Source organism: Miniopterus schreibersii, assembly GCF_964146895.1.
Source record: "Miniopterus schreibersii genome assembly, chromosome: 11".
Taxonomy (NCBI): domain Eukaryota; kingdom Metazoa; phylum Chordata; class Mammalia; order Chiroptera; family Miniopteridae; genus Miniopterus; species Miniopterus schreibersii.
The window spans coordinates 17,264,416-17,286,184 of NC_138111.1; the positions used below are offsets into that span (position 1 = coordinate 17,264,416).

Here is a 21,769-nt window from a genome sequence, read left to right on the forward strand (position 1 = left end):
CTCTGTCCAGAATACCACAACTTTATGGGTCCTACAGAGAAAGGAAAAATTAAAAGCATGCTAAGACAGTAAAGGTTACCCCCAAATGGCTCTATTTACTAGGCAGGTGTAAAAACATTGCCTGACCTTGGAGCAGTTTTGTCCCCACATTCCCAATGAGCTTCCCCAATTCCAGTTGAAACCATCTTTTAAAAATCCCTTTCCATTTGTTTTTATATGCACAGAGCCTGACACATACTAAGCACTCAGTATTTGCCAACTGAATACGGGGCTTTAAAGGAAGGGAACCCAGAGCACATTTGCACCTACCACTCTCACATGACCTATTTAATCCTCACAGCAACTCTGTAAGTCGGAAATCCAGTCTAGAGTGAGCGAATGGTCAACGGTTGCACTGAAAAAGTGATGGACCCAAAATTTGAGTTCCCTGCCTGATCCCATAAGCTGAGCACTTGTAAGAGAGACAATGATACTCCAGTGGAACTGCTGATCGATACTGGGAAACTGTCCGAAACACAAGCTCTACTGGTTCACATGTTTGATCTTTCCAGCATCCCCTTCTCCCTTTCCTCTGTCACAGACCCTGGCAACAGGGGTGGTGCCAATGGGCTGGCTTTTTGCTCTCTAGCACTAATCCTGATCAGATGGTCAGAATACTGAATCCCTGACTGCTACCTTCTGCAACTGGTTCATAAGAGACATGCCAGACAAATAAAGGCTTTTACTAATGAGGGCTTTAGTCCTATATCTCGGGTCATCCTGTGTGTCTTCTAATCACAGTAGTTTTGTTCTGCATCAATTATTAAATATTTAGGAATTCCGTGAACCAGTTGTTCAACTCTTAGCATCTTGAAATCAGCCATCATAGGAATAATTACACCACGAGAATTGGCAAACACTTAACACATTGTTTGCGGGTAGTTTTCATTGCGTGCTCTACTACCAGTCAACATAAAATGTATAAATACGTTTCCCACATACAATGCGTTAATAGGACAAATGGAAAGAATGGTCATGGCTTCCTATAGCAGAAATCACCCTGTGGCATTTGGGGCCTTTGTTCATGTGTGCTTTTTCCATGCACACCCATTACAGGTTAGAGCATGCCTATGGCACCCTTTGTGGCTTGTTTATCTCTCAGTTAACCCAAAAGTTTAACAGCTGGGCATGGAGGTTTCCTGGTGGGAGGAGAGCTGAGAGTATCAGAGAAGTGACAACTGCAGTTTGAAACCCACCCACCACCCCCATCATGAACACTGCTCTGTCTCCTGGGACCAGTGAGATGGGACAGTTCAGCCCCTCAAGGCCTTTTACTAATTTCATTTTGATGTTGCCCCCAGGAACTTTCTGAAGTGGATCAGGTCATGAAACAAACACATTTCTCCATGACACTAGTGATCCACAACTCTGGCTACACATTAGAAAAAGCTGGGAGCAGCTAAAACATACTCAAGTCCATACCCATGTCTGCCCCATTTAGAAAAAATAAGTCAGAATATCTAGGGATGAGGCCCAAGCAATAATATCTTTACAAAAACCACCCAGATGATGTGAATGTGTAGTGGGTTCCAAACCACAGCACTAGACAGTGATGCTTAACACACCTGGGATCCTTTCAATACATTTCAATGCTTGGGTTCCAGCCCAGACCATTTGAAGCCAAAGGTTGAAGCTCTCCAGGTGATCCTGATGGGGTCAGAATCGAGAAATGCTGCTCTAGGCCCGATAAGAATCACCTCTTATTCTGCATCTCATCTCAAATGACTCAACCATATTATTCAAACAAATTTATATGATTGAATCCTGCTTTCGCTATCACCCTACACAACAAAGACTTCTTCCAAGAATCAAGAGGATCCCTTGATCTGACCCTCCAATTGAAGTCTGAACATATATAGACCGTATCCTCTATATTTTCTTCTGCATCTGCTCAGACCCGTCAGAGGGGCTTCCCTGGAGAGACTGGGTGGAGTCTCAGGTCTGCTTCTCCAAGATCCACGAAGTGGTGAGTTGATATGCTGGGCGAACGCATATAAGACCCCCAAAAATACTCAAAACAGCCCTGAACCACATGTGCCTATATCTGTAACTTAGAAACCATGCAGCAATTCCCCAGTTTTCCAACAGAAGTGGAATGCCAGGCCCGTCACTACTCACTCTCCAGGCTGGCGATTCTCAGAGAGGTCCCTGGACCACCAGCAGCAGCCGCATCGCCAGGCTACACCCAGACCTAGTGAGTCAGAAACTCTGGGCATGGGGCCCAGATCTGTGTTTAACGAGCCCTCCAGGTGGTGGCAATGTCCACTTGAGCTTGAGAACAGCGCCTTCTAGAGCCACATGGATGTTACCAGCTGATCACTGCAGAGGCAGAATGTTGTCTAAAGGGAGTGCAGAGAAACACTGAGGGAGAGGTTTGTGATTTTATTTCTCTAGGGTAGCAGCAGAGCCATTCCAAGTTGTTCAGAGCCCACCACCTGTGAGCTTAGAACGAAGTGCCTGGATAATTCTCCTATCAAGGTTCACGGACACTGAGATTGCTTTATTTGGGGGAAATTTGTTTTGTAAGAGCTGTGTTATGTGAACATTCTTCTTTCTCTGAGAGATGCTTGGGCAACCTTTAGAAATGGCCAGTGTGGTATCTCCAGTTATTTCCCAGGCCGTATTCTTTGCCTTAGTGTTATCTTTTACATTTAAAACCTTTGAATGCTCCCTTTCTTTTCTTTTTTTAAAAAATATATCTTTATTGATTTCAGAGAGAGGAAGGGAGAGGGAGAGACAGAAACATCAATGATGAGAGTCATTGACCAGCTGCCTCTTGCACGCCCCCGACTGGGGATCGAGGCCGCAACCCGGGCATGTGCCCTGACCGGGAATCGAACCCCGATCTCCTGGATCCTAGGTCAGTGCTGAACTGCTGAGCCACACCCGGCTGGGCTGAATGCTCCCTTTCAATTCCCCATTTGATCTCTGTGCCCCTAGGAGTCTAATTCTGAATTTTGTGTGGGTTCTGTGTAGGGAGGGATATAGTCTCCACCCTTTTGTGACCCAGGAATCCCATAATTACAATGAGCAAGGCTCCAAAGTAACCTCATGGCCTCATGTGTCCCACAGGATAGTTTCTTTGCCACCAATAAAAAAAGGGGAGATGAACCTGGGGTAGTGGCCACAGGCTCCTTCTCTCTCCCCACAGATGTTCTACATCACAGATTAAAAAGCCTGTGTACCTGCCCTCTGCCTGTTAGCGGTCAGTGCTTCCAATGGGTGGCTTTGCAGGAAAAGCCTCCTCAGAATCCCTTAAAAGACCTACTCTGACCATCACATACACCACACCCCGCTCCCCGTCTTTTCTCGGCCCAAGTGCTTAGCAGCTCTGCCCACCAAATCTCAGTCCCATGTACCCTGACTCCACTTGGCTGTGCCTCAGGCCCCAGGTGTTAGTGTGGATAGAAAGAGGACCAGGATGTCTGAACCCACAGCTGATCACAACCCTACTGATCCTGGTTCCTGGGGGACACCCCAGGACAGCAAGCTTTCCTCCTCATTAGTTATGAGCCGGTGGCCGCATGTTGGCTTGAAGGACTCCACTCATTTCTTTCAGCCTAAGGCTGTGTGGTCTCCTTGGCCTGTCATGGACTCTTAGTCTGGTTTCCTTATTTCCTTTTTTTGTTTGGCTACAGCTTTATTGTGGTATAATTTACATATTATGAAATTGGCCCATTTTGAGTGTATGGTTCAATGATTTCTAGTAGAGTTGTGCAGTCATCACAATTTGACTTTAGCACATTCACATCACCCCATCTGCGATCTCTTCTGGTTCCTTTTTGGCAACTGGGATGCCTGGGCCAACTTCACTCACCATCTCCTGGGAGAGCTGATCCCCAGGAAGAACCCAGAGGGAATTCATTCAAATGAAGAAACTTCTTTGCTGCTCCTACCAAAACCCCACTCTCCCTCGACTCTGCTCCCCATCACGGCCTTGACCTTGATCCACGAGAGCCCTCTTCCTGCAGAGTCCAGTGAGAGATGCTCTAAGGTCACCAAGACCTCCCACACGTCATCAGCTGTACTGGACGAGCATGCGCAGTTGCCAGTGTGTTTCTGTGGGGGAGGTAAAGAACAATGCCACGAGTCAGTGCCCAGGTTCAAATTGACGAGCTACGTGGATGTCTCCTGACACGTAAAGTGGAAATCAAAATAGTACATCCCATAGAGTTGTTTTAAGAAATAGATTACATTCATGGGGACCATGAAAGTGCCTGTCACATTCTCAGTGCTTTATAAATGCTACATATTATTATTAGTTTGATTAAAATTTCAAAGGGGCTGTATCCCCCCCCCCCCCCAGTTCAGGACTCCTAACCATACAGAGGTGGGAAGATGCCACCCATGACAGGTGCCACAGGGAAGCCCCCAGATCCTCAGGATAGGAAAATATGCTTGAAAAAGAATTGGAAGAAGTCACATAAAGGGGGAGAGATTAAGAGGCAGCTGGAAAGGAGACCCTAGAAAGAGGGGCAGGGTGGGGGTGGCAAGTGGGTAAAGAACAGGAACCAGGTGGTCAGGGGTGCAAGTAAGTGCAAGGGGTGGAGAGATGGAACAGAGCAGCTGGAGGCCGAAGGGGGAGTGAGAAGGCAGGAGGGAGTGGAGGGCAGGAGGAAATTTGGGGAGGGAGCTTCCTGACTAACCTGTGAAGTCTGAAATTCCCTATTCGTCAGAGGCGAGCCAACTGCAGGTGCTGGGAATGTAATAATCCAAATGAGAGCCTAAGAGCCACCTGCAAAGCTTGGGTTTTACCATTTATCCAACCATCTCTTTGACCTTGGAACCTACCCACCTCATCGAGAGGCACCCACTCCATTTTGGTGGGTCCTGTTGGAGTTTCTGGTTTCTATCCAGGGAAGCTGGAGACCACACTGTGTTGGGACAACCTCTAAGAGTGGCACCCCACCAGCCAGGGTGCTTTCTTGGTTCCAGATGTGCAAGAAGTAGATTCTGCCCCCCACAGAAGTGGAGGCCAAGGGCACCGGATGCCGCTGGCTAATGGGCCCTCTGTTCTCCCTCCCATAGTCAAACGAGGAGCTATCATTTAAAAAAACACACCACACACTGGGTTTTAATGAGAAAATAATTGTATACTTGCATTGAATGCCTCACAATCACTATAAAACCAAAGCAGAATAATGACATTGAAGTGGTTAACATACACAGGAGAGCCGGATACAGAGTCTAATATCCAAACACAGTATTGCTGCTTTTGCCCCCTCCTCCAAAAAAAAAACAAAAAAAAAGTCATTTGGGTAAAGAGCAACACAAAATCAAAGTTGGCAGCTCACTCACTGAATGCTTAAAATTCAGGAAATTGGTTGTCACTAAAATTGGATATATTCACCATCTCTAAACACTTAGGCTATTTTTTTTTTAATACATAGCTTAATTACATCCATTTTTAGTTGGAAAAAATGTTTAATTATTTGCCTTCAGAGACAAGAGTCAACACTGTCTTAGTGTGCCCTGCTACGCTGTGTGTGTGCGTGTGTGTTGTGTATACATGTGGACACTGATCAATATACTGCTTCTACGTGGTTGTCCGGGGTGGGCAGCATGCACGGGTGTAGACAGGCAAGGCCACTGCCTCGTGTCATCTGACAGGACACAGCCTGGCCTCCGGCCACTGACAGACCCTGTTTCCATAATTTCTGGATGAGAAAGCCAAGGCTTGTCAGTAGTTACTCAGCTGTGGAGGAAAGTGAACGTCCATCAACAGTGGGAAGGGGACACTTTCAGGAAAGCCTTGAACGTCTACGGAACCTAAACACTTGCGACAGTTGAGATTAACAAGCTTGCGCACTACTCGGGGGCAGGGAGGCCGTCGGAGGCCAAGTTCCCCACTGCCTCTTCCTGTGGAAGGGCTAGGCAGGACACTGTCCTCCAGGGCTCTGTTCTCTCTTCAGAAAGTTAAATAGAGGTTCGTCTGGGATCCCAGAGCCTAGCACAGGGCTATGTACAAAGCAGTGGCCCGATGTTTCTTAAATGAGTAAAAAACTCCAGAGCGCAGAGAAAACCTGGCTCTTCCCAGGGAACTGTAATTTACAAATTGATGGGCTTATAAGTGAGTGGAGGGAGGAGACAGACGACAGTTATATCCAGAAGGCAGTGTAAGGGGACAGGCCAGTGTCGGAGACGAAGGGGCCACAGTCCATCAGCTCTGTGGCCCAGGAAGGTCATGGAAACTCTGCATTTGTCGCCTTATCTACACATGGAACCTGGACCAAAGGACTCAGAGCAGTAAGTGCCTGGTCCAGTCAGCTAGGGACCAACTTGTCTGCCTCTAAAGTGATCTCATGGCTGTGTGGCCTCCTAAGCATTCCTTTCAGCTGCAAATTCTCTTCTCAAACGTAGGTTTAAGGTGGGTACACGGGTTTCCTTCACAACAGAACAAAAAACTTCAGGCAAGTCCTGAGGACCGATTTGTCTTGTGAAAGATGGGGGAGTTCGCGTAGATCACGTCTACGGTCCTAACCAGATCCAGTCGGTCCAGGAGACGGGCGGCACGGCTCATTTTTGGTGCCACCCGCAGAAGCACTCTGTTCTCCTGCAGACGTCCCAGCTGCCGCTGTGCCCCAGGCCAAGGGAAGCTGCCGGCCCATTTGTCCTGACCCACATGCCTGCCCTGGGAACACTGGAAATTCACGGGCAAAGCACCCTTCCTGGTTGTCCCATGTCACCTGTCAGGACGTCTAACCTAACCTAGATCTCATTTTCCTGAGAATGTCTGTCTCCGTGCCAGCCTCCCCAGCTCGAAAATGAATTCCTTGCAGCAGGGATGGTATTTGTTTGGTGTCCCCAGCGGCGGGCACATGCTGAATATTCGTTTAGAACATTCAGGAGCATGAGCCACATAAAGATGGCACCAACTGCCCATCGGTAGAATTTGGCTTCAAACTGCAGGTTCCCTTGGCAGTTTTAAAGGATCCTTGTAAATGATCAGACAGGTCCAATTTTACTTTGTGCCCACTGCTTGTCTGTGAATAAACTTTCCCCTAAGTCAACACTAGTCTAATAAAAGAAACAAAGATTACATGTATAACATCTACATACAAATTTTGTGGAATTGCTACTCAGCAGAATAACATAATAAAGCTTATGACATAACCATGTAAAAAAAATGAATTTTAGTGAGGTCTGACTTCATTATTGCTTATTTTTAAAAACCACAGTTTTAAAACAAAAAGGAAAAAAAAAAAAAAAGAATGCTGGTCTGGCTTTTTTTTTTTTTTTTTTTTAACATGGCCAGAATGAAAAATTTTCTCATCCAGAAATTTAGGGCACTCAATTATTGAATGCCCTTATCATATTGCTTTAAATGACAGAAAGAGTAAAGCTGGCATCCTCTAGAGCATACTAGGCATGAGTATAAAGCATGAGAATAAATATGGTACTTTCCTAAATGTCAAATTACAAAACTGCTCAAAACTCTGAGGTTGTGACTCATGCAAATACCACGCTAGGTCAGTTTAATATTACAAATACTGCATCTCGGTGCCTCTACATCCCTTTTCATAAAAAAGAAATTCTCACTCGCTCCTGACGCTGGCTAACAGCTTTGGAGGAAATAACTGTACACCCTGTTCCATGAGCATTCTGGAATTTTAATCCTAACACACACACGAAGCCTTACTCATGAGCATACACACTTGACACAAACACACAGAGGTATGTGAGTGTGTGGGCGCGTACACACACACACACGCTCACACACACCGTCTTTAGCATCTGTAGCTGATTCCAAGCCTGCACTTAGATTTCTATTCTATATTTCTCTGTATCATCCTGAAAAACACTGGTTGCTCAGCAAAAATAGCTCTTACTTCCTTATTTCCCCCACTCGTCCTCCCTCCCTCCTCAATCTACCTTCACGGCCTTTCTCTAAAGTTTCATTTCTGATTGATCCAAAATAATTTCTCCTTCTGCCCACCACGCCTAAGGTCCACTCTACGATATAAAATATAAACCCCTTTTTATTTCTGGCCATCTACCTCTCTAAGGCAGAGCTCGCCCTTTTCTCAATGATTGCCACTCTAAAAATACCCCTACTCTATTGAACCGGGCTGTTCAATGTGTACAGGCTTTATACACGGATACGGTCCCCCATCCCATCATAAAAATAGTCGTTGTCCACTAAATACAGTTTTCATACGCAGAAACAGAACTGAAAAGGTGTTCTCCTAACCTGCCGGTCAGGCAATAGTGTAAGCAGACAAGCTCCTAAAGCTAAAATAATCCATTTGGTTTGGCTTTCTCCCCCGCGCTCAACCTCCTAACGGAGAACAGACTGCGTGTGCAACTCGAAGAAACATTGTCTTGAAAGTAATGCATTTTATGTATTGCGATCATTAATTGCTCCCGGTTAAAAACAGTTCGATGGAAGAGAAATGGAATCATTGCCTCTTCTGGGCAAGGAGGGAGACGCGGCTCGTTTTACAGCTGCTGGAGTCGGGGGCCTTAACCCCGAACCCCTGATGCCGAGCGCTGGGCGGGGGGCACCGTGTGCCTTGTAGATGGCACCAGCCTGGGCACCGCTGCCCTCCGAATGGCCCCACTGCCTTCGTGTGCCCTCCCCGCCCAGCAAGGCCGGTCTGTCCTGCCCGCGGCGACCTTGTGGATTTGCTAGCAACTTCTTTGTCCTTTTGGGAGGGTCGTGGATGGGGCCAAATCCAGGCGGTTCTCTGGGCCGCAGAGGTCCCGTCTGCCGACGCCGGGGTGCTGGAGTTGGCCGGGGAGACTCCTTTTCACTTTGTTGGTCACTGTCGCAGCTTCTGGTCTCCGGGAGGCTTGCTGAGTTTGTCATTTGCACTTTAATAAATACCCCACTGAAATGCTGTGGTGTGAGGGGGGCCGGGTTTGCCGGTACCCCAAGCGCCGCGAGGCTCGGGGCGCGTTACTCATCGCCCTCCTCCTGGTTGGCATAGATGCCCGCCTCCCAGCGCAAGGCCAGCGCGCTCTTTCTTCGGTTGACCCGGGTGGCCTCGAGGACCTGAAGAGAGAGGGGAAAGGTTATGCAGAGGTCACGGGTGTTAATTACGGATACAAACCAGCGTCTCGTTCCCCTCCTCCCTGTCCTCTCTGCAGTGTCTGGTACGCTGGGGGGCAGGGGGGCCTGGGTGTGCGTTCAGATCATGGCCCAAGTTCATCTGCTGTTTGACCTACAGTTATCAATATAGGGATTTAATTTTCCTGAAAAGGTCTGCAGGTTTTTTTGAATGAGACGACTGCACCGAGTGTTTAGATAACAAAGCCGATCCCTCTGTGCCATGGATCGGTGCTGTCTGATGGAAATGTTCTGTATCCGAGCCATCCAGGATGGCAGCCACTAGCCACATGTGGCTACTGAGCATTAAAATAAGGCGAGTGTGGCTGAGAAATGAAATATTTAATTTTAATTAATTTTCATTTAAATATCCTCATGGAACTAGCTGTGACAGCACAGCTAAAGTGCCTTAGTCACTTTGTAAAGAAGTAAGCCAGAGGATAATTCCAAACAATTGGACCAGTGTGGATTCAATCCCTTAGGCTTTGTGGATCTTTATAAGCTGTGATCATATCTGTATCATGAAAACCTGCTTTGGTATAATTAAGCTTTAAGGAGATATTAAGGGGGGGGATAGCTTTTAAGGCCAATGAAAACCAATCTGAGCATTGTGATGCAACTCGAGGGCCATAGGTGCTCATAAGTGAAATGAAAGGACGGGTCAGCTCACCACCACTGGGGTAGGGCCTCCCTCCCTCCGGCTCCCTAGAGTAGTCTATCGGCTTTTGAGGGGAAATTTCAGCCGATCTCCTCCAGCTTTGGTTTGATCCAGGCGAATAACATTTAGGTTGCCGACATGAGAAATGGCTCGATTTCATGATATTCCACCACAAGCATGCCCATGCGTGCCAGCCAGTTCAATTACTATGGCATCAGCTTAGGATGTGAGGTTTCTGATTTTAGAGAAAAGTCCAGCAGAGCCAACCCTGGTCGATTATCCAAATAGCAACGAAGGCTTTGCTTATTCTAAGAACAATCACTTTGACAAGGGGCAGTGATGCTGGCAACTCCAGAGAAGCAAGGAGATGTAGGTGACAGGCAGTGCTGGGAGTCCAGACCTGAGCAGACTCTGGGGGTCCATCTCGACCTGCTTCTCTGCCCCTGACAAATGAATAGACCTCCCTTTCTTCAGTGTGCTTTCCTCTGGGAAGCCTCCGCCAGTCCTCCCAGCAGGGACAGCAGGACCTGACACACAGGGCGCACTCATGTCCCCAAGCACATAAGCCATGCCATACAGTGTTTTGTGCGTAAGCATATCATGGCCACTTAGTCAACATCTAAGAATAAGATATGAGTGAGGAAAAGCATGCTTTCAGTTCTGTTATAGTTATAAATAGAAGATTCTTCCGGTCAGGGTGTGGCAACATGGTACTGAGCAGCCGTGCTGGACGGGAATGGGAAGTCCTGAGCTTTATTTCCAGCTCTGGAGCATGTTGCTGTTGTTCATGGTAACTTGTGCCCCAACTTTCATTATCTGTAAAATAGACACAGCACCACTGCCCTACTTCACAGGCTTTCTCAGGAGGCAGTGCTGACTATGAAGTCCAGGCAGGTATACGTCCTAGCGACTATGTCACCTTGGGAAAGTTTGCCCCTGTGCCTCAGTTCTCATATACGGATAGTGGGAACAATCAAAAATACAGTACAGAGTTGGTCTGAGGAATAAATGAGGCAACATATAGGAAGCATTTAGCAATAGTTCCCAGTACATAGTAAGTCCTCAAACAATAATTATTTCTATCATCCTGTGAAGGGGCTTTATAAACTATGAAGTGGTTTTCAAGTATGAGGCGTTTTTATAAGGATCTCTGCATTGTGTAAAATGGTCACCCGTTCACCCTGCACATACAAACCAAAAGGTGTACCTAAAAGCTATAAAATACATCTAAGTTTCTGAAAACCACAGTTAGACCTTGAGAAAGGTACATGTAATGATATTCTCAATATTTATTTTATACCTTATGAAACAAAAATTACTGATAATCAGCTTACATATATAATTAACTATAACTATTTTGCTAAATAGGGAGCTTTTAAAAATATTAATATTGGTTGTGTGATTAGCACAACCAATTTGAAGAATAATTTGTAATATGTCATCAATGTGAGGATATCTAAGCCCTATAACCAGTCCTTCTATTTCTAGATATAGAGAGACGTTCTCCCAAAGGTGCACAAAGAGGTATGTATGATAACATTCAGTGAAGCATTGTTTGTAGTGGCAATAACAAAATTTTTAGGAAAAGAAACAACCTACATTTCCATCACTAGGAGGCTGAATGAACAGCAATATGTTCATTCAATGGACTACTATGCAGCAGTTATAATGAGTGACTTAGAGCCATAAGTATCAATATGGACACATCCAAAAACAATGCAACACACCAAAGTAAGGAGTGGAGGATTCTACAATAAATCATTTATAGGAAATTCTAAAACATGCAAAACCAGAACATATTTACATATACGTAGTATAGGTATAAAAACATGCATGGAATTGATGAACACCAAACTCAAGAATAGTTACCTTTCAGGAGAGAGAGAAATGGGAACTGGGAGAAGTAACAGGAGGGCTTGAGTTCTATTTGCAATATTAATTTCTTTTTCAAATATTATGAAATAAGAATGGGCAAAGCTGGATAGATGGGCTTTATTATTTTATTATGCCATGTTTTCCGGCACCTTTGAATGCCTGCTCCATGACATCAAGGACTGTTTTGTTGACTGCTCTACTCTTAGAACCTAGAAAAGTGCCTGGTGCATAGTAGGTGCTCAATAAACTGCTGAGAGAATGAATAAACAATTCTCTCCACAATTCTAAATATTTTAAATAATTCTCTTAAAATAAAAATAATATAATACTATAAAAATAAAAAATATGAAAAACACTGGTTTCTCACAGCAAAAAGAAAAAAAGGGGGGAATTTAAAAATGGGGAAAATGGAAAATATGCTTTTTCACAGCACAAGTTTCTGAAATCTGTGTAAAAGAAAGTTGTAGGGGAAAAGAGACTGGAGAAAATTTAATGCTTAAAGAAGTTTCCAAAACAAAAATACAGATTTAACAGTTGTGTAAAGGGGAAGCTGGAATGGTTCACTTCTGGAAAAACTTATCCTCAAGCTATGGCATGGAGCTCTCTGGATTTAAGGTAAACAAAGGACTCGGTGGTCCTTTGGTCCTATAAGTGTCTCTGAAGCCCAAAGCAGTCTTGAGCTGCACTGTTTTCTAACCAGACCAGGGTATACTTGTTATAGTGCCTAAGGAAACTTAAAAAAAAAATCCACCGGTGGTGCCCTCTAGTGCCAGCGTCTTCCAGATCCATGAGCAGGGCAAGGTCTTCTCCAATCCCACCACACGGCACAGCACAGCACAGCAGGGTGTACAGTTGTTGCGTGCGCTCCAACATTTTGAGGCAACCCCCCAGTTCAGAAATGTCAGGAAGAAAAAGATGTGAAGACAAACTGCTCCCTTGTCTTTCTCATTCAACCCACCAGGAGACGGCCAACCACAACAGCATGCACCTGGGCCAGGCATGCAGGAAGACCAAGACAAACAAGTGCAAAAGTACCTCGGAAGTCACCTTGCAAGACAGTAACTTAGAGGTGTACTGGCAGAGAGGGAAAAGACCAGGGTTAGTACGACAGAGGCACACTCACGGAATACCCCCCCCCCCCCGGGAAATGGTACCACACCTGGCAGGCAGGAGGGAGCAACACCGGGAGACCATTACACACCCATGCCAAGACTTTCTTCATCTGATATTAGTTTATTTAGAAGTCTGTATCTTTTGGAGCAAATAGATACCCTATTATTACTTAATAAAAATATCAGATAAACCATATTTTGTTAATTCAAGATTTGTTGCTTCCATTTTCTGTGCTTTGAATTAACAAGATCTCCCAACCCCCCGGTATGCAACCAGACGCCCACAGCAAGGTGCTTGATGGTCATTTTGGATTTGCTAGAATCTGTAGCCAAAGAGCCTTTTCCTGTAGGTGTCCCTGAAGCCCAAAGCAATATTGTAGCCTCTTGTCCCATGAAAAGGAGACCCTGACTACAGATAAAAAGATCGCCCAAATGCAAGGTGTGTGGAGGCAGATTCTCTGAGGCTGACCCTAAAGAAGCCTAGGGAAGCCACCCAGCCTCTCTCATCACTACCTTGGGGACATGGACAAGTTCCTGAGAGTGGGGTGCTCATGTAGGAACTAAAATGGTCCTTTAGTTCCTATAAGAGACTAAAAGTCACTGCAAGAAAAGTCCAGAACAAAGCATGTCCTGGTTATAGGAAATGAGATAGAAGGGCCAACTTTGGACAGCCCCCTCTAAGATTGTGGTCATGACCTTGCATTTCCACTGGTTTTTGGCATCAATAACCACTGAGATCATGTCTGTGATCACTGACTGCTTCTTATGTGTACCACTTAAAAATTACAGTTTTGTAATGATCAGGCTGCTGGCTAGGAGTGGGTGAGTTTGGAGCTCTCTCCTCCTCTGAACCTTCCTAGAGTGTGAGTGAGAACCCAAGGGAAAGCCGGGCAGAACGAAACATCACTGACTGTGGCCGAGCTTCTGTAGCGCTTGGGGTGTGGGGGCACTGGAGGCAGACGGGCTTCTTTCAACCACTCCATGAGAGTATGGCCCCAACTCCCAAAGGGTGCCCTGGCCTAGAGAAAAATGTGTGCCAGGAGTTCCTAGAAAAGCAGTAACTGCTTGTCCCCAGCTTTCACTTAGCCCAGGAGATTCGATGAGGCCTTCTCCTATTCCAAGACGGGCAGGGGCAGCTGAAAGTCCTCTCAGCAGCTATTCTTGGAGCAAGAGAGAGAGAAATTCAGGAAAAACTCACCAAGAGTAGATCCTGTGCTAGAAGTGAGGGTGCGGCTGAACGCCCAGGAGGCTGTAATTTGGACTCAGGCCAGCATCCCTTTAAGCGAGAAAGGGAAAGCAATCCACCGAGTTCAAGAGCATCACTGACTCAAGAACCCATCATCTTCTGAGGCTCAGGTCAAGTTGGGGAAACAGCAGGCCAGAAAAACACTTGCCTAAATATCTTTTTTTTGCATGGCACCAAGAAACGCTTTAGGACACTATGATTCATTAGTCTAGTCCAGAATGTGTTTCGTGGACCAGAGATGGCATAAGGCCATATAAAGGGGACATTTCCACATAAGGTTTTTTTCAGATGAGAGACCCACAGTAAGAGCAGGACACTGCACCTGGGTGTGCGGTGTGCTCACTGCACAATAGCACCAGGAGGAGGGAGGGTTGAAGCTCAGTGTCCCCATTCCACTCACTACTGTGCAGCCGGTGCAGGACTATGTCCTCACAGAGGAAAAGGGGTGCTTTTTTCTAATTCCCACAAAGGCCCTGGGTAGGCTGCTAAACAGCCCAGGGTTAGGGGTGGGGTGAAGAGAGCAACCCTCCTGTCCCGAAATAGCTGAGGTTGTCCATTGTTAATTGGGGCCTAGCTAAAGCCCAGAGCACGGAGATGCTCACTGGTGACCACGCCACACAGAACAGGGAAGCCAGCCCAGGTGGGTGCAGACGGTGGGCACCTGCTCTGATGGCCATTTGGGGATAACTCTTTGAGAAAAGGGGCGTTTCCTGGTTCTTTGTCGTTGACCTTTTCGCCAACTGCATAATGAGCAGAATACCTGCAGACGATTCAATGTCACCAATACAGTGACTCCTGGGCCCATGTTCCAGGAGAGAGTTCATGATTTAATTTTCCATCTTCTGTCATTTCTGAGCCCTCATCTTGTTTCCAGCAGGAGAGGGGGTCAGCTCAGGAACATGGAAATCCACCAAATGTTCTACAGTGTCCCCCACATCACCCGCTGGCAGCGATTCCATGAGCCAGAGGCCTCCCTGCCTGTCCTGCGTATGATTTTTCACCAAGTGGGAAACGGGGGCAGGACTCCAGGGGCCAGTGCGCTCTGGGGTGGGGGTGCCGTACCTGTTTTGATGGCCAGGGTCAATTTTCACAGGCAGGTTGGCAAGAGTCACTCATGAACACTGCGGGCGCAGCTGCCCAGGGTTTCTCTTTCTTCGGTCCTTCACGCTCATTAACACCATTGTGTCTAATGTGTCACTATGCATACATCCCAGTGACCCGATTTTGTTTTTAAGTCTGCCTTCTCCTTAGGGAGCGCAGCAAATACGAATTGTTTTCATTCCATTCAGAAAGAGCGTGCTACTTCCTATGGACAAACACATGGTTGGGTCCTGGTCATGTGTGGGGGACTCATAATTGGCAGGTGGACCCACCAATATTGGTGCCGGGGTGACCCTGGACCCAGGTGAGCCATGTGAGGTTCTTAGAGGGTGGAGAATCTAAGAAGCCATAGTTTGCCCAGAGAACAGCGTGTGTGAATGGAGCCAGAACAGAAGCACAGCTTCTAGGGGCAGGAAGCCAGTTACACAGCTCAGGCATCAAGCAGTCCACCTGCTCATTTTTATTACCCTTCTGGAATCAGAGACAATTAAAGAAGGGGCCACGAATCAGCCAGGAAAACGAATGAAGGCCTACAGGTAAACTTCAACATGTTCTCCAGTGACTGACGCAGATGCAACAGAAAAGATCCCCTGAATTGAGAGGGCTAAGACACAGGGTAACGGGGGCTCGGATCATATATTTGCTTTAGGAGCAATCTGATTATGCTTTTTCCAAATCTGGGTCTCTTAAAGGGGCCATAGTGGATTGTTTCATTCTATTTCTAAGAATTTCCAATGACGAACTTGGATTTCTGATAATATCAGTAACAGTGCAAAACACTTGACCTTGAATCCAAGATTTGGGGATAGTATCAACTTGATGAGTTTGTAAGTTTCTTCCTTATACAAAATGTTTATTTACTCAAGAAAAACAGAGATAGGAGGCTGCCGTTTCACCGCATACATGAAGAAAAATCGGTGTATTAAAATCCGATTCTGAGCAGCCGCACTAACGCACGGGGAAAACCCAACCTGGTTGGCATTTGAGTTTGCACAAAAGAGGTTTCAGCCAATGCCTATGAAATGAGTTAAGAGTGGGCTCTTCTGTGCATAGTTTCCCCCTCTAGCACCTGCACCTCAGCACAACAGGCACACACAGAGGCACGGAGAGGGAGCTTAGGAAGCACCCTCAGGGCGCACATGCTAAGTGGTCCCTTTGGTCTCCTCCTTCTGCACCAGAACATGAGGGGTCCACTCAGCCAACCTCCTCGGAGCTGCCGATGCATGGCTGGAATCACAGGAGGAAAGATACCAGCCATTTTTCTAGCACTTGGTTTCAAAATGGTCACAGGCTCCAGAAAATATCTAAAGGTAAACTCCATATTTTAAGTGGGGCTGCAAAGAAGGGCCAGCTAAAGTGACCTGGGGGACAGAAAAAGTCCTATGGGCTCAGGGAAGGAGCTCCGGCAGTGGAAAAGTCTGCAGCAGCCACTGAGGGCCAGGCCCTTCCCCTGGTCAATAGGAAAACAGCTCAGAAACTCTGCAGCCTGACGGAAGAGCTGAGTCGGGATCCTGAGGAGTTTAGGTGGAGACCCAGGAGAGAGCCTGGGAGGTGCCAGGTGAGCCGTTAGGCTGCTGGAGGTGTGTTTGCTTTCTCTATCACCAAATATTTTGAAAGCAACATTGGGTATCAACTGCAGAAATCCTTTAACTTAGCCAACTGGGATATGAAAGGCAGTGAGTCAGGCTGGAGTTCTTACTGTGAGCACCGCAGCCTTCAAGTTTAAGGTGAACAAGTAATTTATCATCCAAACTAGGGCACTTTTAAGAGCAAAAGGGGATGCTATTAATAACAACACCAGGACAACAGGCAGAAACCAGGACTGTCCCAGGTAAACTGGGTGGTACTCTCCACTGACCCAAGCTATCCGTGACCTAAGTGTAACCAGGGGGAAGAGGTGATCACCTCGATAAATGCCTCAGTCAGAAGACTCCTGAGAGGTTGGCGTGGACCCCTGGGCTGATCCCGCCTCCTGGCAATGGAACAACAGCCCTTAAGTCTCTTATTGGAGAAAGTACGACAGGGCAGATGACTCCTCCATGGTTAATGTGAACATCACATGTGAAGTTCTCAGGGGTTGAAGGGAGCAGGTAGCCGTGTGGTTTTTAACTGTCATTTTAAATGGCTCTTTCTTGCCCAGTTGTACACAAGGCTTGGTAACAGTCCCAAACACACTCAAGTCTTTTGAGCACTGAGTAACATTTACAGGAATTGCCCACAGTAGATGTTGATGGAATAGTATTGTCAGTGTCCTCTAGAGAAACAGAACCTTACAGAGCAGGCCAGTGATGGTAGAAATCAGCTCCCTGGTGTCTGGGATGATTGCAGGGCCTTTAGGTTCTTCGTTCTCTCTTGCACAGTGTGTCTTTCTACCCACCAAACATCTCATGCACTAACATTGCCAGTGGGTTCAAATTCTAGTTGGCAGCAAAAAGACCTGTTCCTTGCATGATCAGTGTTTTTGAGAAACAAAGCAAAAACCCAGCCCCAACTCCAGGCATGTTAAACCACACACTGGGAAACCGGTCTTGGAACCAGGATGCTAGCAGACAGCTGTCTACACACATGTGCTGGAACTGGATCACCGCACGCTACGTTCGCCCTCGGAGAAGTGAAAGGAAAGGCACTTACACTACTATCATCCATTCTCTCGCGCCTTTTAGATTTGTGTGTCTCATAGTCTTCCATGAGGGTCTGCATCAGATTCTTGGGCCGCTGGGATCCGGCAGCCTCTTCGGGGGCTAAGTCAGGCTGCGAGCTGGGGCCTTCAGCTGTGGGGGATGGAGGAGGTCTGACTTTCTCTATTTTCCCTGAAACAATACGAAGAGAACACCCTTTCTAAGCTCGTCTGCTTGTGACTGCTTTCAGAGAGGAGAAAACCGGCAAAGAAGCAACCTCTGACACAGAGTGGAAGCAGAAAAATGGTTACATGCAGGACATTTTATTACAGGGATTGAGAATGTCACAAACCATCCAACAAGGACCTCAAGGAACCCAGTGCTAAAAAAGTCAGACCCAAGGGGCTCGTTGGGCACTTTGCAAATATAGGTCAGGCAGGCAGACAGTGGCTCCAGCTGTTTTGGGGTCATGAATTCTATCACAGAGCATAGAATTAGACTGTAAGGGGCCAGCACCTTTGAGCCTCAGAGACCCACCTCTTACAGATGAAGAAAACGGAGGTTTGGCAAAGGGAGGGCTGTGCTGAGGTCACTGGGAGCCAGCGAGGGGACCCAGGTCTCCTGGTTTCCGCAGCAGGTTCTTTCTTCTCTATCAAAGGCCACTAACTATCATCTGACCTGCCCAAGCTTCAGGCATGGACAGTACAGTGTTGCAGGACCTTTGAGGGAGAACTAGGTTTGTTCTTCTCTGGTCACCCCAGTCTTACAGAGGCCAGCTTCATTCATTTACCTTACCTGCCACGGCCCTAAAGCATTTGGGTTTGAGACACACACCACTCCCCCACCCCCAAACCTTAAGGAATGGATAACACCAAAGACAGCCTTCATGTTGTGAGAAAGGTGAGACTGGACTTTGGAAATGCCTTACAGGAATTCTCAGATAAGGTCAGGTCAATGGTGGGGGTGGTGACTCGCACTTTCACTGAAACCTGCATTCCTCCTTCCTGGCAAATGCCCGACCCTGACTTCTGGCCCGTCAAGGGGCGGGTTTTATCGCCACAGAGCCCCAAATGAACCTCTGAGAGTATCTTCAGGTGCAACAGTCATGATTGTTCCAACTGTGCCCTTTGTGGAGACAAAGGGTCTGTGAACAAGGAACGTTAAAAAACACACAAAACAGGGGAGAGCATTCAAGTCCAAAGTTTGGGAACTCGCAAGGTTAAAGACCCATATGATCCCTTCCAGTCCCAAGCTGAAGGTGCTCATCTTTCTTTGTCTTTCTGGGCACAGCTGCTTTTGACGGGAGTTGGAAACACTCCCTAGAATACAGGAAACTCAGGTTTTAATTTCTGCTCTTCCATGAACTATCTGTGTGGTTGGCTAAAGACAATCATTTAATATTCCCAGTCTAATCTTGGGCTGATCACTTACATTCTCCTAGCTATAAAATAAGAATTTTGGAAGAAGTTGTCTTTGAGGTCCCTTCTAACTCAGACATTTTGCTAGTTTATCAAATACATTTCGCAAGATCAGCCCTTATTGATTTAAAGAATGGCCATCACATTTGGCAATTAGGTGGGAAGTTGTTTTTAACAGAAAAGGGTACTCCATCTGCAAGACCCACCATTATATTAGTAACTTAGGGAAACTCATTGTCTTGATCTAAATTACCTAGATCATTCACACACAAAAATCTTTTGATATTAACAAGGTAAAAATATTTCAGAGTTCCCATATTCACTAGCAATGATTTCTAGTTTTTATTATGGAAATTAGGGAATACTACAATGGCTCCCCATCAACTATGTTAAACATTTATCAATATTTTACCACACCTGCTTCATCTACCCTTCCTTCCCTTGTTCCTTCCTAATGCTAAAATATTTTAAAGCAATCCCAGATCTTAGGTAATATTACCTCTGCATACTTAAAATATGTCTCTGCAATTTCAGATGGACTCTTTAAATGAAGGTTTGAGAAACAACGTAGCACAGGGGTGAGCATGCAAGCCCTGGAGCCAGCCTGTTTGGGTCTGAATCCACTGCTTAGCAGCCAAATAACTGGCTCTTTTCCTATCTCAGTTCCCTCATCTGTAAAATGGGTATTAAATACTAGAGGCACCTACCCCACACAGTTGGCATAAGGACTAAATTAATATTTAGAACAGCAAGCATCCAATTTACCCAGTTACTACTTATTTGGAATCCCAAAGAATAATGTCCATAGAATGAGATGAGCACTTTTGTGGGGACTGTGCATAAAATTTTTGCAGTTCTTCTAGAACTAGAAATAAACACCAAATTGCCAAGGTTGGTCATCATTATTTTCCAATTGACCTCTTAAGTGTCCAAATCACCTCCTACCAGCCACTCCTCCAGCACTAAACTTCTAGAAAGTGTATTCTACATTCCCTGCCTTACCCCTTTCAAGCACACAGCTGGCCCCCTGCTTCATAGCACTTTGTTTATACCCCGTGAAGGCCTTTTTCACACGTCGATTTGTATCCTATCCAGTTGTTTAAGCTTCTCTTCTCAAGTGAGCTGCAAAGTCACATGAGGATAGAGACCATCTCAACCATCTATGAGCCCCTTAGTTCACCTGGATATAGACTCCCTTATGGCAGGCCTTGTCTGCCCTGGTCACTGCTGGATCCCAACACCCACTGTGGTACTTGGCACAAGGTTGTTGAATGAGCCAGTAAGTACATTATGAAATATACATAGCAGCCACGTATTCAATGCCTGTGGGTGGGGACAGAATTCCCAATAGAGAATCTGGGGAAGAGTTTCAATGTCTTCACCAAAGCACATGCAATGAAACGATCTTGGTTTACAGACTCACAGCCCCAACGGCTTTGTCGTAATAATGACCACATGTAAATGGCACTTTATTTACAGGCTTCATGTCACTTGATCCTCACAATAACCTTGGGATGTAGTCAGGGTGGATGCCGTGCCGTCTGTGAACGGGTTAGACCACGAGGCTCAGATGCCAATGCCAGCCCCAGTAACGTTAGCTAGTAACAATCACAGTGAGGTCTGATCTGGAACCCAAATCGTGTCGTTTATGGTTAAATGACATTGATGGGATGTAGGCTGAAAGAGAATTGCAAAGAGGGCAAAGGGTTAATATAGAGAAGTGGTCAACCATTAGACATGAGAGACATTTCCTGCTTATTTCACCCATCCCCAGAGCAAGTCTTACCATTTCTAGACACTAGAGGTCACATGAATAACAGGAAAGAGACTGGATTCCCAGGTCTAGAGCAGCTGCTTCCAAAGAGAAAGTAGCTGAGAGGTCTTTGAGAGAACAGTTGATATCAAATAACCAAGCCCCTGCCAGAGCCTCAGGAGAAGCCTTCAGAGGTCCCCAAAGAAAGAAGACACTGCATCCCATCCCCTCGGTATGGGGAAGTCAGCTTGGCTAGGCTTCTCCGCTGGGCCCTGTGATCTGCAACCCCCCACCCCACCCCGCACCCCCCAAGTATGAGCCAAACCATGCACTGGAATTCTGTGGGCCATTTAGGAATCACACAGACTGCTGAAAAGCTGTGGAGGGACCTGTTGCACGCCCACTTCCTTCCTCTGAAGTCTACAGCCAGCAGTGCTCCAATTAGGATGGTGAGAAAGCCTCTGATGTTCTTCCCCCAGGGGTGCACACCCAGACACCACCACTGTTGGGGCCTCAGGGATGATTCCTTGCATGTGAAGCAAAAGGTCTGTGCCTCAGGCCTGGAAAGTCTACTCGGCCTCATCTATGGCCTCAGGGCCCCTCCAAATGTCTTCATCTCAGGTGCCCATTGTCACGCATCTCACCTGTCACTGCCCCAGGGCCCCCATGCTCCACGCCCCACCCGCCTCATCAAAACCTGCTCTGGTTTTTGTTTATCCACCTGGTGTGTGACTGAAGAGCTGAGGATAGCTGCAAGTGAGCTCTATTTCCTATGGCAAACATGCTGCCGGCCGGTTTCTCACCTGGGCTGAACACCCTACAAAGCAGGTCTCCTGAAGGGCCCCAGTCACGGTGCCTGGGAAGCCACATGAACGCTGAGCGTCACCCAGACCGCAGGGC

At 46.6% G+C, this 21,769-nt stretch overlaps 1 protein-coding gene across 11 annotated transcripts in view; it reads right to left on the reverse strand.

The window, feature by feature from the left end:
• Positions 1 to 3,675: 3,675 nt before the first annotated feature.
• The window catches only part of PALM2AKAP2 (PALM2 and AKAP2 fusion), a 351,155-nt gene continuing 333,061 nt past the window's right edge, over positions 3,676 to 21,769 (reverse strand). For 4 of the 11 annotated variants that reach the window (XM_081152445.1, XM_081152448.1, XM_081152451.1 and 1 more), the window contains one exon: positions 3,676 to 9,034. In XM_081152445.1, the coding sequence (XP_081008571.1) occupies positions 8,943 to 9,034 (92 nt within the window). In that variant the 3' untranslated portion in view covers positions 3,676 to 8,942. Of the gene's footprint in view, positions 9,035 to 12,656; positions 12,696 to 17,711; positions 17,891 to 18,056; positions 20,794 to 21,769 lie in introns of those variants that run through there. The other 7 variants (XM_081152444.1, XM_081152447.1, XM_081152450.1 and 4 more) reach the window with 4 other exon arrangements.